A 14,151-nucleotide genomic window follows, 5' to 3' on the forward strand; every position below is an offset into this window, starting at 1 on the left:
GTGTGCTCACCAGCACCACCATGCAGTTAATTCTGCCTCTGACCACCGGGAGACAGCATCCCATCACACGGGGTAAAGGCTCAGTCCCACAGGATGACTGTCCCCTTAACATGCCAGGCACAAATCCAGGTTGTCCCCTGTGCTTCAGACTGACTGGCTATAAACCAGAGGCTCCCGACCCTTGCTCTCCCTCCATTACCTTGCGGGGGTGGTTCACGGAACTCTCGGAAGTACGTTCACAGGCCGATGAAGAAGAAGAACATGGAGTGAGGTGCAGAAGGGCCTCCAGTGCGGGAGCTTCTGTCCTCAGGGAACCTCAGTGTGCCACCCTCAGCAGACCTGGGGGCTCCTCAGCTGTCCCTGTTCGGGAGTATTTACAGAGCTTTCATCTCCAGCTCCAGCCCCTTCCTGGAGGCCAGTGGGTGGGGCTGTGAGTTCCAAGCCTCTAATCCCTGCCCTTTCTGATGGCCACGCCCCACGCTGATTCTGCTTAGGGCCCCCACCCTAACACACCTCTTTAGCCTAAATTCAGGTGGACTCCAAAGGGGGCTCCTTAGGAATGACACAAGGTACTCCTATCACTCAGGAGATAACAAGGGTTGTAGGCGCTCTGTGCCAGCAACAGGGCACCAGGGACCAAGACCAGATAGATTTCTTACACCACATTATTGAATAGATATTAAGCCGGAATGTGATGTGTACCAGGAATCAGCTAAGAAGGATGTCTGGGTGGCTCATTCGGTTATTTATCCAACTCTTTTTTTTTTTTTTTTATAATAACTACAGCTTTTAAAAAAAGATTTATTTATTTTTAAGATTTTATTTATTTATTTGACAGTGAGAAATCACAAGTAAGCAGAGAGGCAGGTAGAGAGAGAGAGAGAGAGAGGAGGAAGCAGGCTCCGCACTGAGCAGAGAGCCCGATGTGGGGCTTGATCCCAGGACCCTGAGATCATAACCTTAGCCGAAGACAGAGTCTTTAACCCATTGAGCCACCCATGCACCCCTACATCCAACTCTTGATTTCAGCTCAGGTAATGATTTCAGGTTTGGAGATTGATCCCACATGGGACTCAGCACTCACTATGGATTCTGCTTGAGATGCTTCACTTTGCCCTTCCCCTACTGGAGCGCTTTTTCTCAAATAAATTAATTAATTAAAAAAAAAGAATCATGTAAGAATTTGCAAAGACCTGTGGTGAAAAATATCACTGTTTCCCAGATAAGCAGATAGAACCCACTACGTTCATGTTTTCAGATGAACTGGTCATTAGGTAAGGTCAGTTGACATCATCATTTGTCACATATAAATTATCCTAACTTTACCTTGTTTGGGGATATCATGCATGTTAGTTTATTGAGTTTATCCAGAGATAAACTTCTTTTTTTTTTTTAAAGATTTTATTTATTTATTTGACAGATCACAAGTAGGCAGAGAGGCAGACAGAGAGAGAGGGGGAAGCAGGCTCCTCACTGACAGAGAGCCTGATGCAGGGCTCTATCCCAGGACCCTGAGATCATGACCCGAGCCAAAGGCAAAGGCTTAACCCTCTGAGCCACCCAGGCGCCCCATAAACTTCTTTTTTTAAAAGCACACTTTATTTATTCATTTGTCAGAGAGAGCACACAAGCAGGGGAGCTGCAGTCAGAGGTAGAGGAAGAAGCAGGCTTCCCACTGAGCAAGGAGCCAGATGTGGGACTAGATCCCAAGACCTTGGCATCATGACCCGACCCTGAAGGCAGAGATTAGCTGACTGAGCCGCCCACGTGTCCTAAAACAAACTTCTTTTATCTGTATGACAAGAATTAGTGGCACTCACCGAAGTTAGGTTCCTGTCCTCCCACAGGAACTGAAAGACAGACTTGCTATCTCCCTTGATGTCTGCATTTCAAAATGATGGCTCTCAAGATATTTCCATTTCTTAAAGATTTTATTTATTTATTTGACACACAATGGGAGAGAGATCACGGGAGGCAGAAAGGCAGGGGGGGGTCGCGTCGGGTGGGGAGGAGAAGCAGGCTTCCCACTGAGCAGAGATTCCCGATGCGGGGCTCCATTCCAGGACTCTTAAGATTATGACCTTAACCCATTGAGCCACTCAGGCACCACAAGATCTTTCCATTTTTTTAAAAGTAGGCTCCACACCTAACGTTGGGCAAAACCTCATGATCTCCAGATCGAGTCGCATACTCTACCACTGAGCCCAAGTTCTTGCCCTCTTAAAGAAATTATCTCCCATTTGCTGATAAAAGACAATCCTGGAAGAAAAAAAAAGAAAGAAAGAAAAAGAAAGACAATCCTGGTCATGCATCTGGAGGAAAAAGAGGCCTGATTGACAAAAGCCCTGTCTAGTCTTTAAATAGATGCTTTAAAGAGATAAGGAAGTGTTTGCATGTTCTCTAACTAAATGCTGTGACAGAAAGGAGGGGTGCGTCTCCCCATTTTCAACAAAGAGAATTAAGCCTCTTTTTTAAAAATGGATTTTTTAAAAATAAACATATAATGTGTTATTAGCCCCAGGGATACAGGTCTGTGAATCTCCAGGTTTACACACTTCACAGCACTCACCATATCACACACCCTCCCCAATGTCCATAACCCCACCACCCTCTCCTTATCCCCCTCCCCCGCCCGCCACCCTCAGTTTGTTTTGTGACGTTAAGAGTCTCTTATGGTTTGTCTCCCTCCCGATCCCATCTTGCTTCATTTATTTCTTTCCTACCCCCCAAACACCGCATTTGCCTCTCAACTTCCTCATATCAGGGAGATCATATGATAATTGTCTTTCTCTGATTGACTTATTTCGCTCAGCATAATACCTTCTAGTTCCACCCATGTTGTCGCAAACAGCAGGATTCCATTTCTTTTTATGGCTGCACAGTATTCCATTGTATATATACCACATCTTCTTTATCCATTCATCTGTTGATGGACACCTAGGTTCTTTCCATAGTTCAAGCTTTTTAATTTGTATTTCACATACTTGAAAACACAGAGTATAGCTGACATTCTAGTGACTGATGGACCTAAATAATCTTTCAGGTGGGCCACTTGGAGTCTCAGTTGCATTAGGAAGCCTGTTCGTAACAAGTGTAGTAAGAGGTGCATTGGTTAATCAGAATTTTATTTCCTTTTTGTCCTGCGTGTAAACAGTATTGGAGTTCCACTTAGGAACTCTGTCATTAGGTAATTTATGATAAGCTTAGTATTTCCTCAATGAATCCTGCTAAATCCTGTCCCTCATTCTATTTGTAGCCTTTCTTTTCCTTCCTGTTATGGTATTCTGGGTGGGCTGAGATTCCTGTGTCCCTCAGTTTATAACTTTTTGTGGGGGAGACATATTCCTGAAAAATGGGCATTCAACCCAGTTGTGTTAAAAATCTGTGGCATTAGTTACTATTAGTCATGTCTATAACTCCCAAGGGAATAAGGAGTGTCCTTGGAAGGTGTTGTAATGTAGTTATTTTTATATAAGTAAAAATATTTATATTTTGGGTGTCTGTGAGTTAAGATGGTCCCAAAGTTCTTTACGGATGTGGACAACTTTCAGGTAATGGCCCAATGGTTTACGATATATTTCAGATAGCATCATTTGTTAATTAGGGTATCCGGTCCTAAGACAACTACTTGATATTTGGCCAAGTTTGTTTTTTGTCAGTCTTGCTCTTACTCAGGAACATCCTAGCTTAGGGGTGGAATGCAGCAACATTTCACCGAGCTCCACCATATCTGATGGCTGGCAGTGCCTTCCCTACATCTACAAACTCCCATTACTCTTTTCTCACTTAATCCTAACTAAGTAGCCAACGTGTCTGGGAGAGAGGAGACCTTCTCCAGCAGCATGGCATCAGGGAAGGGACTGAGGACAGAGAACATCTCCCCTCCTGTAGGTAGACACCAGAGGGCTCAGTTCAGCTTCATGCTCTCTCTCTCTCTTTTAAAGATTTTATTTATTCACTTGACAGAGATCTCAAGTAGGCAGAGAGGCAGGCTGAAAGAGAGAGAGGAAGAAGCAGTCTCCCTGCCGAGCAGAGAGCCTGATGTGGGACTCGATCCCAGGATCCTGGGATCATGACCTGAGCCGAAGGCAGCTGCTTAACCCACTGAGCCACCCAGGCACCCCAGCTTCATGCTCTCTTGAGGAGAACTTGGTAGCTGTACCAAGCTTGTGGGGTGCGTTTCCATGACCCAAAGCATAATGGGCTCCAGGTCAGGAGGGTTGCAGGTTTGGGGTCTGTGAGGGTCTCTTTTTTAATCAAGTCATTCTTTCCTCTTATTTCCCTGAATCATGTTGAGTTGATACTAGTTTTAGGTTGTTGTGATGAGTCTCGTAGAGACATTGCTGGACAGGCTGTCTTCCCCAGGTAGTTTTAGCAGAGGAAGGCTCGTCTCTTCAGACACCTGGTAAGAGAAATTCAGGTTAACTTAGAATCCATATTGTCAGTTTCTTTTCCAACTAGATGTCCATGTTCCAGCATTCAGAATTGCACTTCATCAACCAGTGCCCTTTCACATGAGAAACATTGTGAGACTGTGTATTCAATGGTCATTGTAACTTTGTGAGTTATCGATGTAATGCTTTCATTTTCAGCAGTGGGAATCCTACAGCTCTAGACGTCAGAGTTTCTTTTAGGGCTATCATAGAATCTCTCTTTCTTATACGGGGACTTCGGCTGGGAGATAATGTCCTTGAGCTTGCCATTTTCACTTTGTAAGCCATAATGTGAATTCAAATCCTTCCCAGCCCAAACTCCTTGTAGTCACCATGACTGCCTTAATACTCATGGCAGCACCCACTCAGTCCCAGGTGAGTGCTGCAGTTGCCACTTCATCATAGTCAACCCTAGCTAATAAATTCCTTACGATGTTACTGCGTGCCCTGGGTCATAAGCATCCCCTTTCCTATTGGCTAGGCGTTCAGCACTTGATTCAAGCCCAAGGACTTGGTCAACCAATTCCCAAATCCCATCTGTAGGAGTTTATTTCCTAGGACTACTGCCAGGACGAATCTGTTATTCGTTAGAATTCAGTCAGGATAAAGAACCTCAACATTAAATTGAATAGAGAAAACTGAAAAAAAGGACCATGAACTAAAACATTGGAATATTGAAAAATTACTAGTAAAAGTAAAGATGACCCTAAAAACATTGGATAGCTCAAAAAATGCTTATTAAAGATTGCAACATAGAATGGTATAAACACATTTGTGAACATCTAACTGAAATAATATATATAAAAGAAATCATAAGGTGCCTTCAGCTCAGGTCATGATCTCCAGGTCCTAGGATTGAGCCCCACATCTGACTCCCAGCTCAGCGGGGAGTCTGCTTCTCCCTCTCCATCTGCCTTTCCTCCTGCTTGTGTGCTCTCTCTTTCTCAAATGAATAAATGAAAAATCTTTTTTAAAAAAAAATCATAGAAAAGGGAAAAAATAAAATGGCAGAGTATTTGAGCAAAATCTTCATTAAGGGACATTTTTAATGGTCATTAGGCCTAGAAAATTATAGAACACTAGTCATTATGAAATTATAAGTTAAAACTACAGTGAGAAAGACTACAAATCCACTAGGATGAAACTGATTAAAAAGAATCACAATGCCAAGATTGGACTCAGCTTAACTCACTCTCTCTCTCTCTCTCTCTCTTTTTTTTTAGTAAGCTCACAACTCAAAATCAAGAGCCTCATGTTTTACTAGCTGAGTCACCCAGGCACTCCAGCTCAACTCTTGTTTCTTCTCAGACTTAAGCCTGTCCTGATAAAAATTATCTGATGTCTTACTTTTTTCACCCTGCACTGATATTTCCCCAGAGCTATTTCTGCCACTATCTTTGAGTAATTACATAACCATCATTAATATCTCTGCAGTTTTGCATTTCACAACTTTTTTTTTTAATGATATATCATCAATTCCTCATGCACAACAGTCCTGGTAATCACTTGAAGGAACAACAAGCCCTCCTCAACACAGAGAAGAGACAGTGGTGTTTAGATGACTCTTGTCCACGCATTCTGCCCCCAAATGCTGTAGCCACTATCACATAACAAACAGAATTTAATAAGTTGTTCTCCGTTTGAGATAGATGTCAGATTTCTAAAGGATTTGAATATATCTTAAGATATGAAGAAATAATGAATAAGTAGTGTTACTTTGTGATTTGGACATGATCACTGAATATACAGGCGGGAAAGAGTTTCTCTTCGGGAACCAGATGCAGAGGTAACTCCTCCTCCCCCATTTCAAGGCGGCCTGAACATCAGTGTTTCTTCCAAGTCATGGCTCTGACCAAAGATTTACAAAATCGACTAACTCCTCTGATCACATGCATTTGATGAGCAAGAAAATATATATTAATAATAGCTAAGAGTGGATGCATTTTGAGTCTGAAAGAGACTATGTCCATTTAAATTTGTAGTATTGAGAATAACTGAAATACTTTTGGCCTAAGGGTCAAATCTGAGCTTCATGGAGTCTGAAATGTCTCTAACAAGGATCAGTTGCAGACAACACTCTCCAGATGTCTGCGAACTGTCCCTTTAAGAAAGGACAGGGCGTCTAGGTGGCTCAGTCGTCCTTTGGGCTCGGGTTCTGTCCTGGGATCCAGGACCACATCGGGCTCCCTGTTCCGCAGGAACCCTGCTTTTCCCTCTCCCACTCCCTCTGCTTGTGTTCCCTCTCTCTGTGTCTCTGTCAAATAAATAAATAATCTTAAGGCGGGGGGGGGGAGGGAATAAACAGCTTCTTTTCCCCGAAGGCTAGATGACTCTTATTTCTCAGACACCCGTGGCGCCACGAAACCTTTGTTCGCAGAGGTTAAGGACTTGGACACTCTAACCACCTGTGCGGCTGAGGAAATTACATTACCCAGGAGGCAATGTGCCTAACTGTGGCGGAGTTGACCCAGTAAAGCCCAGGACAGGAGCATTTCCGTGCGGACGCACCAGGTCAGGGCGGGACTTCCGGCGTCCTGCTTAAGGCGGGCATTTGGCTTTTTCGCAGTCTGATCGCTCTGAGGCTTCGGAGCCCCCGGCCCTTGAGTAAGACATGAAGGCGTTGTCCCCGCTACAAAGAGGCCGCTCTAAGGCTTGGCGGGGGTGACCCGCAGCAGGCTGGCATCAAGATCTCCCTGCCCCACAGCCCTGCTCCACCCGCCGAGTCCGATGGCGGCTGCCGCGCACAAGGACCTGGATCAGGTAAAACGTTTGCTCGTTCCCCGGGCCCTCCCCGCCGTCCCCAACCCCAAAGGCCTGAGCGCCGGGCGCCCGCTCACGACCCTGCGGCCCAGGCCCCATTGCCCGGGACAGGGAGGCGCCGGTAGGCGGGGCCCCGGGGTTAGCGCTAGCGGGCTCCGCGCGGGAGCGGGCTCCGGGCTGAGGGGACAGGTTCGTGCACGGGCTTAGAGGTGCGACTGACCCGGGAGCATTGGGCTGACCCAGGCTCTTGTGTCTACAGGCAGCAGAGAGTGTACGGGTAAGTTGTGCCTCAGGAGTTTTCCTTCATTCTCAGAACGCTGGAGCCAGGGAGACCTGGGAGCAAAAGAGGGACAGCGTCTGAAGTCGGGCTCTCCCACGTTTCCGAAGCTGCTCACAGGATGAGCAGGCGGGAAGAGGGGTGATAACGGTTGGCACAGGAAAGATGCCTTCTGTAAAGATCACCGCACCAGCGAGAATGCGCTGAAGCATTCTGAGGCCTGAAGCCCAGAAGGAATGCAGTCCTCGAGGTCACCAGGTGGTAGGCTGGGCTAGGTGATCCCAGGCATTGCACATAGAAGAATGTGCAAAGGCTTGGAGGACTCAGGGACCTGCAGGTGTCCTTTCTTTTCCTTGGGAACTGGGAGGAGTGAGGCAGGAATCAGGTCTGGACACCCCGGTGTTGGATGTTCTGGGAGGTTTGGAGGAGTAAAGGCATGTGACTTGACCCAGGTCTCATCGGGCTCCCTGGGGCTGCAGCATGGAGAGGAGTAGAGGTGTGAAATTGGTGGTAGGAAGAGAAGGGAGGAGGCTACTGCAGTAGTTTGGGTAACTGTGATGGTGGCCGGAGCAGGGTGGTGGCCATGGAGAAATGGCTGGTTCAGCGTTAGTGTTCTAGGTGTGGCTTTCTGGGTTTTCTAATTTTGAGGTAGAGCGAGGTGGGGGATAACTTGAGGGCTTGGCTTTGACAGATGGAAGGATTGAAGCTCCATCAGTTGAGATGGGGAAGTTCATAGAGTAATTTTCATTGGGGATTTCTGGTCCGTTAAGAGTAGATGTTCAGAGAACAGTTTGTGCGCCTCTGGAACTCAGAGGAGGAGTTTGGGATGTAGACTTCTCCAAAAGGTGAAGAATATATGGACCAGGGAGAAGCTGTAGATATTGGGCATCTTGGTCAGGATAATGGTCATAGTAGCCCTGGAAGAAGAGGGTGGGTCTGAAAACTAGGTTTCCTGCTTGGCTCCCTGGCTGTGGGGGTGGGTGTCAGAACACGGATCAAGGAGAGAAGTGATCATAGAGAAGGAGGGGAGAGTGTATGGTTTGGTATGTGGCCAGGAGCTCCAGGGAACAAGTGGACAGGAGATGGGTGTGGAGGTGTAGGAGTAATTCAAACAACATGACGCTGAGATGGGGGCTGATGCTTGTTCTCTGTTCTGCAGATTTACCAGGATTTCACTGTGTCCCTTGGTGGGGCCCAAGTATTCAGGTGAGGCTGGTGCATTAGCTTGGGGTTCAAGTGGTCATTTATGAGACTGACTGGAGGTGCGGTGCGAGGCCAGTGGAGCTGAGTGTTGGATGAGGTTAGATGGAGAGAGGACAGTGTGACTGGAGAGAGCACATCAAGTGCGTGTGTCACACAGGTGGAGGAGAGCTGTGGGTATCTGAAATCTGGTATTATTCTTGGTAGTGAGGCTAAAGCAAGAACAGGGAGGGAGGCTTTCCTAGTAGCACTCAAGGCTTCCTCTGTCAGTGGGAACCATCAGTCTGGAGTAGTATTTGATCCTACTTGAAACTGCAAGGCTTTTTCTGGACCATATATGCTGAGTAACATGTAGAAAGGCCAAGAAGCTGACTCTGGTGTAGGGAAGGAGGGGGCTGTAGCTGTGGGAGTGCAGCTGTGAGAAGTGTGGCAGAAAGAGAGTGAGTGTAAACACATGACCACAGGACCCTAGAATTGGGGTCATAAGGATGAAGGATATTGCCACATTTTTTTGCATCTTGGAGGGATGATCCAGTTTTTGGTGGTATTGCCTGGTAATACAAGAGTCAGATTGTGCACACCCTCCCTATAGCCAGCTTCTCTCCCTAACCTGTGTTTGTGACACCAACTACACTGACAAGAGGTAGCATGACTGCCATGCCATGTCCAGTTCAGATGTCTATCTGTCCGTCTGCCTGTTGTGGGAAGACTCAGTATCAGTAGGAGTGTGTGGAGTAGGTGACTCCAAGGACACACCCAGGCCTGGTATCTCCTCTGAAGTGTGGAGTAGACTGAGCTGAGGGTAGATGTGGAGGATGGGGTTATAATGAATTTGGACTCCTAGGAGGGATGTTGATCATAGAATGAACTGTCCACATTACAACAGAATATGAACTTCGAGGATGTGGCCGTGTACTTCTCCGGAGAGGAGTGGGGACTCCTTGATGAACCTCAGAGGTGCCTCTACTGCAGTGTGATGCTGGAGAACTTGGCACTTGTGGCCTCACTGGGTAAGACTGTCACTTTGCTCCTCGTGTCCTGAAGTGATGTCCTGCTTTTCCTTTTTCCCCCAGAATTCTCTTTCCCACAGCTGGACCATGGGCTCTGCTCATTTCTGTGACTTCCTTGTTATGTGTGCTGTGGGTCCCTGTGCTGAGCTGTGTAGAGTGCCCAGAGCAATCGACTCCTCAAGCATCCCTCATACCTGTTACTTCAAAAAGTGCAGGGAAGGGTCTGGAAGTCAGGAGTCTTGAAGTTAACTTAATGGATCCCACCTTGTTTGCCTTCTCCCTGGCTGGGTGACTGTGTCCACATTCCTGGCTTCCAGCTGTGCCCCTTTCCTCTAGCTGACAGTTCTTTGCAACTGTTTGTGCCAGGTCATGATCATCATTCACATGAATCATGGGCCGTTCTTGTAGGACCCTCCTTCAATTGTATTTTTATTTTCTTTCCTGAATATTACTGCATGACAAGTTGCATGGGGCCAGTGGGGGCCACTTGGGGCCACTCATTGTGTGTCTTGCATCATTCAGGTTCTGAGGAGTTACACAGTGGAGAGTGCAGGGAAAACACTGGTTTTACAGGGTGGATGTGGCAAAGATGGTCTCAGAGGAGGTCTGGCCCTCAAGAGTGTCAGCTGGGGGAGGGCATGACATCAGGGCTGTGTTCAGATCATACTGGCGACTTGCCATGTGTTCAGTAGCGTTTTGGTGCAGGTACCACCAACCACGTGTTGTTTCTACCTTTTCTTCTGCATACTTAACACTTTGCTGACTTGTCATTTCACCAGAGACTTGCAGCTCCTTACACCCTTGTGGCCTTCCTGTGCTACCAGATCCTCTGCACTGCTCCCTTTACGATGTCCTCCAACAGTGACCTACATGTGGTGTCAGGAGGTGTGCACATGTCCTTACGTCATCCTTGAACCTGCTCTTCAGGTCCAGCTGAGTTTTATTGGGACAGGCCACAGCCAGCCTTCCTCCCACACAGTGTGCCCGTGTCACTGGCAGATAAGGTCCAACTGGAGGAGGAATGAGGAGGCAGGAGCCCCTCCTCTATGTGGTGCACCCTATGCTTGTGTCTTGTCTGTTGAGGTCTTCTCTTCTGGTCTCTTCAGAGGCTTAGTACTGCCAAGCAGCCCCTACCCCAACCTGCCCCCAGCTGCCTTGTTCTCAAAGCAATCACCTGGACACAACTTGTTGTGTCAGATACACCTTTGAAATGGGGCTTCCCCCCTTCCACCGAAGTCAATGTGCATTTCTTCAGCATTTCTGCTTTCATGTTGTAGGCATGGGATGAGGAGGCCCCTTCTGAGCAGGCTGTTTGTAGGAGAGTCCCAGATCAGGGCTTCTCAGGCAGGTCTGTCCACACAGAAGATCAGCCCTGTGAGATGTGTATCCCAGTGTCGAAAGATACTTCACACCATTGCTGAGTGCCAAACAGTATACCCTTGGCAGAAACCATACTTGGGTGCCACATGTGTGAGATGCTTCTCTTTCCATGCAGACCTTCACCAGCAACATAGGCATGGCAGTCAGGAGAAGCCCTGGAAAAGAGATGTGGACAGGGCCTTGTGTGTGACAAGCTGCAACTTCTGTGTGTCAGGGCAGCCTTTCACATGTAGGAAGGTTGGAGAGAGCTCCCCAGCCACCTTGAGACATCTACAGCTCCAGACTAGTTCCAACACTGAGGAGCCACATGGTGGCAGCCAGAGTGGGGAGGCCTATTGCAGCGGGAAAAGTAAGTACAATGGGGGTCAGTGTGGAAAAGCTAACAGCCATGACTGTGCACTTGATCAACATTGGAGTGTCTGCTCCGGAGAAGGGCTTTATGAGGGGGGCAAGTGTGGGAAAGCCTTCAGCTACAACTACAGACTTGTGCAGCACCAGCGAATTCACACTGAACAAAGGCCATATGAGTGTAGTGAATGTGGGAAATTCTTTAGCCAGCTCTCTGGCCTTAGTAAAGACTGGAGAATTCACAGTGATAAAGAGCCTTACAGATGCAGAGAATGTGGACAATTTCTTACCCGTAACTTCAGTTTCATAAAACACTGGAGAATTCACACTAGAGAAAGAACTTATGAATGCAATGAATGTGGAAAAGTCTTTATCTGGAGATCTAAAGTCATTCACCACCGGAGACTACACACTAGAGGAATGCATTATGGCTGTGGTGAATGTGGGAAATCTTTTAGCTACAAATCCAACCTTATCGAACACCATAGAGTTCACACTAGAGAAAGGCCTTCTGAGTGTATCGAATGTGGGAAGTCCTTTAGACAAAGCTCTAGCCTTTTCCGATACCAGAGAGTTCACCCTGGAGAAAGGCCATATAATTGCAGCGAACATGGGAAATCCTTTGGACAGATCTTTGACCTCATTCGACATGGGAGAGTTCACAGTGGAGAAATGCCTTATGAGTGCAGTGAATGTGGGAAGTCCTTTAGACAGTTCTCTAACCTCATTCAACACCAGAGTGTTCATACTGGAAAAAGGCCTTTTTGGTGCGGTGTTTGTGGGAAATCCTTTAGCCGCAGATTTATCCTTATTCAACATCAGAGAGTTCACACTGGAGAAAGACCTTATGAATGCAATGAATGTGGAAAATTCTTTACCCGAAAATCTGACCTCATTCAACACCAGTGGATTCATACTGGCACAAGACCTTATGAGTGCAGTGAATGTGAGAAATCTTTTAGGCAACGGTCTGTCCTCATTCAACACCAGAGAGTTCATTCTGGAGAAAAGCCATATGAGTGTGGGGAATGTGGGAAATCCTTTAGCCAAAATGCTAGCCTTATTCAACACCAGAGAGTTCACACTGGAGAAAGACCTTATGAATGCAGCAAATGTGGGAAATCTTTTAGCCGCAAATCTAACCTCCTCAGACACAGGAGAGTTCACATTGGAGAAAACCCTTGAATGTGAGGTACATTAGAATTCTTTGTATTATTGCCGAGTAGGATTCTCTTCTGTGGATAATGGCTTTATCCGTGCATCTGTTCTGGACATACAGGTTATTTCCAGGTTTGGGGTGTTTACAAATAAAGCTCCTGTGAATATTTACATTCATTTCTTTATGTGGATGTTTTATTTCTCTTGTTGTAATAACTGAAACTGCCAGAGAGATCAGTTTTCCCACTTCTAAGAAGTGGGAAAACTGATCTATAATGGTTATGCTCTTTGGCCTTCCCACCAGTAGCACATGTCAATTCAAGTTCTGTGACATCCTTGAAACAAGTATGTAGTGGTAAGTCACTTTGGTTTTAATTCCATATCCCAAAGTGTTCGTGATGTTGAGCATTTGTCATTTATTTGCTCTATGTTTGTCTTTGATAAAATGTGTGCTTGTAATCTTTTGCCTGTTTTCTTTTTATGTATTTCTGTATTTCTTACAGGGAACAATTGTTTTTGAGTACTAGAAAATTTTTCTCCCTCAACTTTTTGTCCTTCTCACAACCGAAAGCCCACATGCTCCAGACTTATGAATATGTTAGTCTGCATCAGCATATTCTCCTCTGCTTTCTTAACTTAGTAACACATTAAATCAGGCCTAGGTTTTAATCTTTGGCAACCCCTGGTTGCCATGGTAACCCTCATGGTAAATGTCAGATTGCCGAGGTGATGTCACTGAACACGGAGTTGGTAAAATACTCCAGTAGCAACTCATTGTGTTTCTGTTCCCAAAGTACTGAGAGCGTGACCATAGATAACTTTAAGAACATAGGTAATAAAACTGTAAAATGACCAGTAAGTGGCAAGTTTTAAATATTTGTGGATGTTCCTGTTTTTTTTTTAAATTTTTGTTTTGTTTTTTAAATATTTATTTCAGAGAGAGAGTGTGCATGAGTGGGGGGAGGGAGAGGGGTAAAGGGAGAGAGGAAGGAAAGCCGGCTCCCTGCTAAGGATAGAGCCCAATGGGCTCAATCCCAAGACCCTGAGATCACGACCTGAGCTGAAGCCAAGAATTGGATGCTTAATGGACTGAGCCATCTAGGCGCACTAAATATTTGTTTTGTAAAAAGAGTTTCTAAGTGTGCTTGACTTAAACCACACATACTTTATTTTACTTTTTTATTTTTATTTTTTCTTTCTTTCTTTGACAGAGATCACAAGTAGGCAGAGTTGGGGGAAGCACCGTGCAGAGAGCCTGATGTGGGGTCAATTCCAGGACCCTGAGATCATGACCTGAGCTGAAGGCAGAGGCTCAACCCACTGAGCCACCTAGGCACCCCTTTATTTTATTTTTTTTTAAAGATTTTATTTATTTATTTGACAGAGACAGAGCACAAGCAGGCAGAGCTGCAGGCAGAGGGTGAGGGAGAAGCAGGCTCCCCACTGAGCAGGGAGCATGGGCTCAATCCCAGGACCCCGGGATCATGAACTGAGCTGAAGGCAGCCATTTAACCCATTGGGGCCACCCAGGAGCCCCAAACTGCACATTTTAAATACACATTTTGATGTTTTCATAAATGTATTT

General features: G+C 46.2%; 2 protein-coding genes across 2 annotated transcripts in view; one reads left to right on the top strand and one right to left on the bottom strand.

Moving 5' to 3' along the window:
• LOC101687694 (zinc finger protein 211-like) overlaps positions 1-14,151 on the bottom strand; it is a 43,391-nt gene that overhangs the window by 15,890 nt on the left and 13,350 nt on the right. The window lies entirely within an intron of this gene.
• LOC101687421 (zinc finger protein 154) lies at positions 6,974-13,451 on the top strand. The gene is made up of 3 exons (XM_045077257.1): positions 6,974-7,193; positions 9,557-9,703; positions 10,899-13,451. The coding sequence occupies exons 1-3, from the start codon at positions 7,161-7,163 to the stop codon at positions 12,591-12,593; spliced, it is 1,875 nt and encodes a 624-aa protein (XP_044933192.1). The 5' UTR covers positions 6,974-7,160; the 3' UTR covers positions 12,594-13,451.

Source organism: Mustela putorius, unplaced genomic scaffold, assembly GCF_011764305.1.
Source record: "Mustela putorius furo isolate JIRA1106 unplaced genomic scaffold, ASM1176430v1.1 tig00000196_pilon_pilon_pilon, whole genome shotgun sequence".
NCBI classification, from domain to species: Eukaryota; Metazoa; Chordata; class Mammalia; order Carnivora; family Mustelidae; genus Mustela; species Mustela putorius.

Bases quoted from the DNA above. Each gene is read 5' to 3' on its own strand.
- LOC101687421 (XM_045077257.1), top strand. From the start codon at position 7,161: ATGGCGGCTGCCGCGCACAAGGACCTGGATCAG. The intron at 7,194-9,556 runs GTAAAACGTTTG...ACATTACAACAG, and splicing joins CGCACAAGGACCTGGATCAG to AATATGAACTTCGAGGATGT. The intron at 9,704-10,898 runs GTGTCCTGAAGT...TGAAATGGGGCT, and splicing joins AGACTGTCACTTTGCTCCTC to TCCCCCCTTCCACCGAAGTC.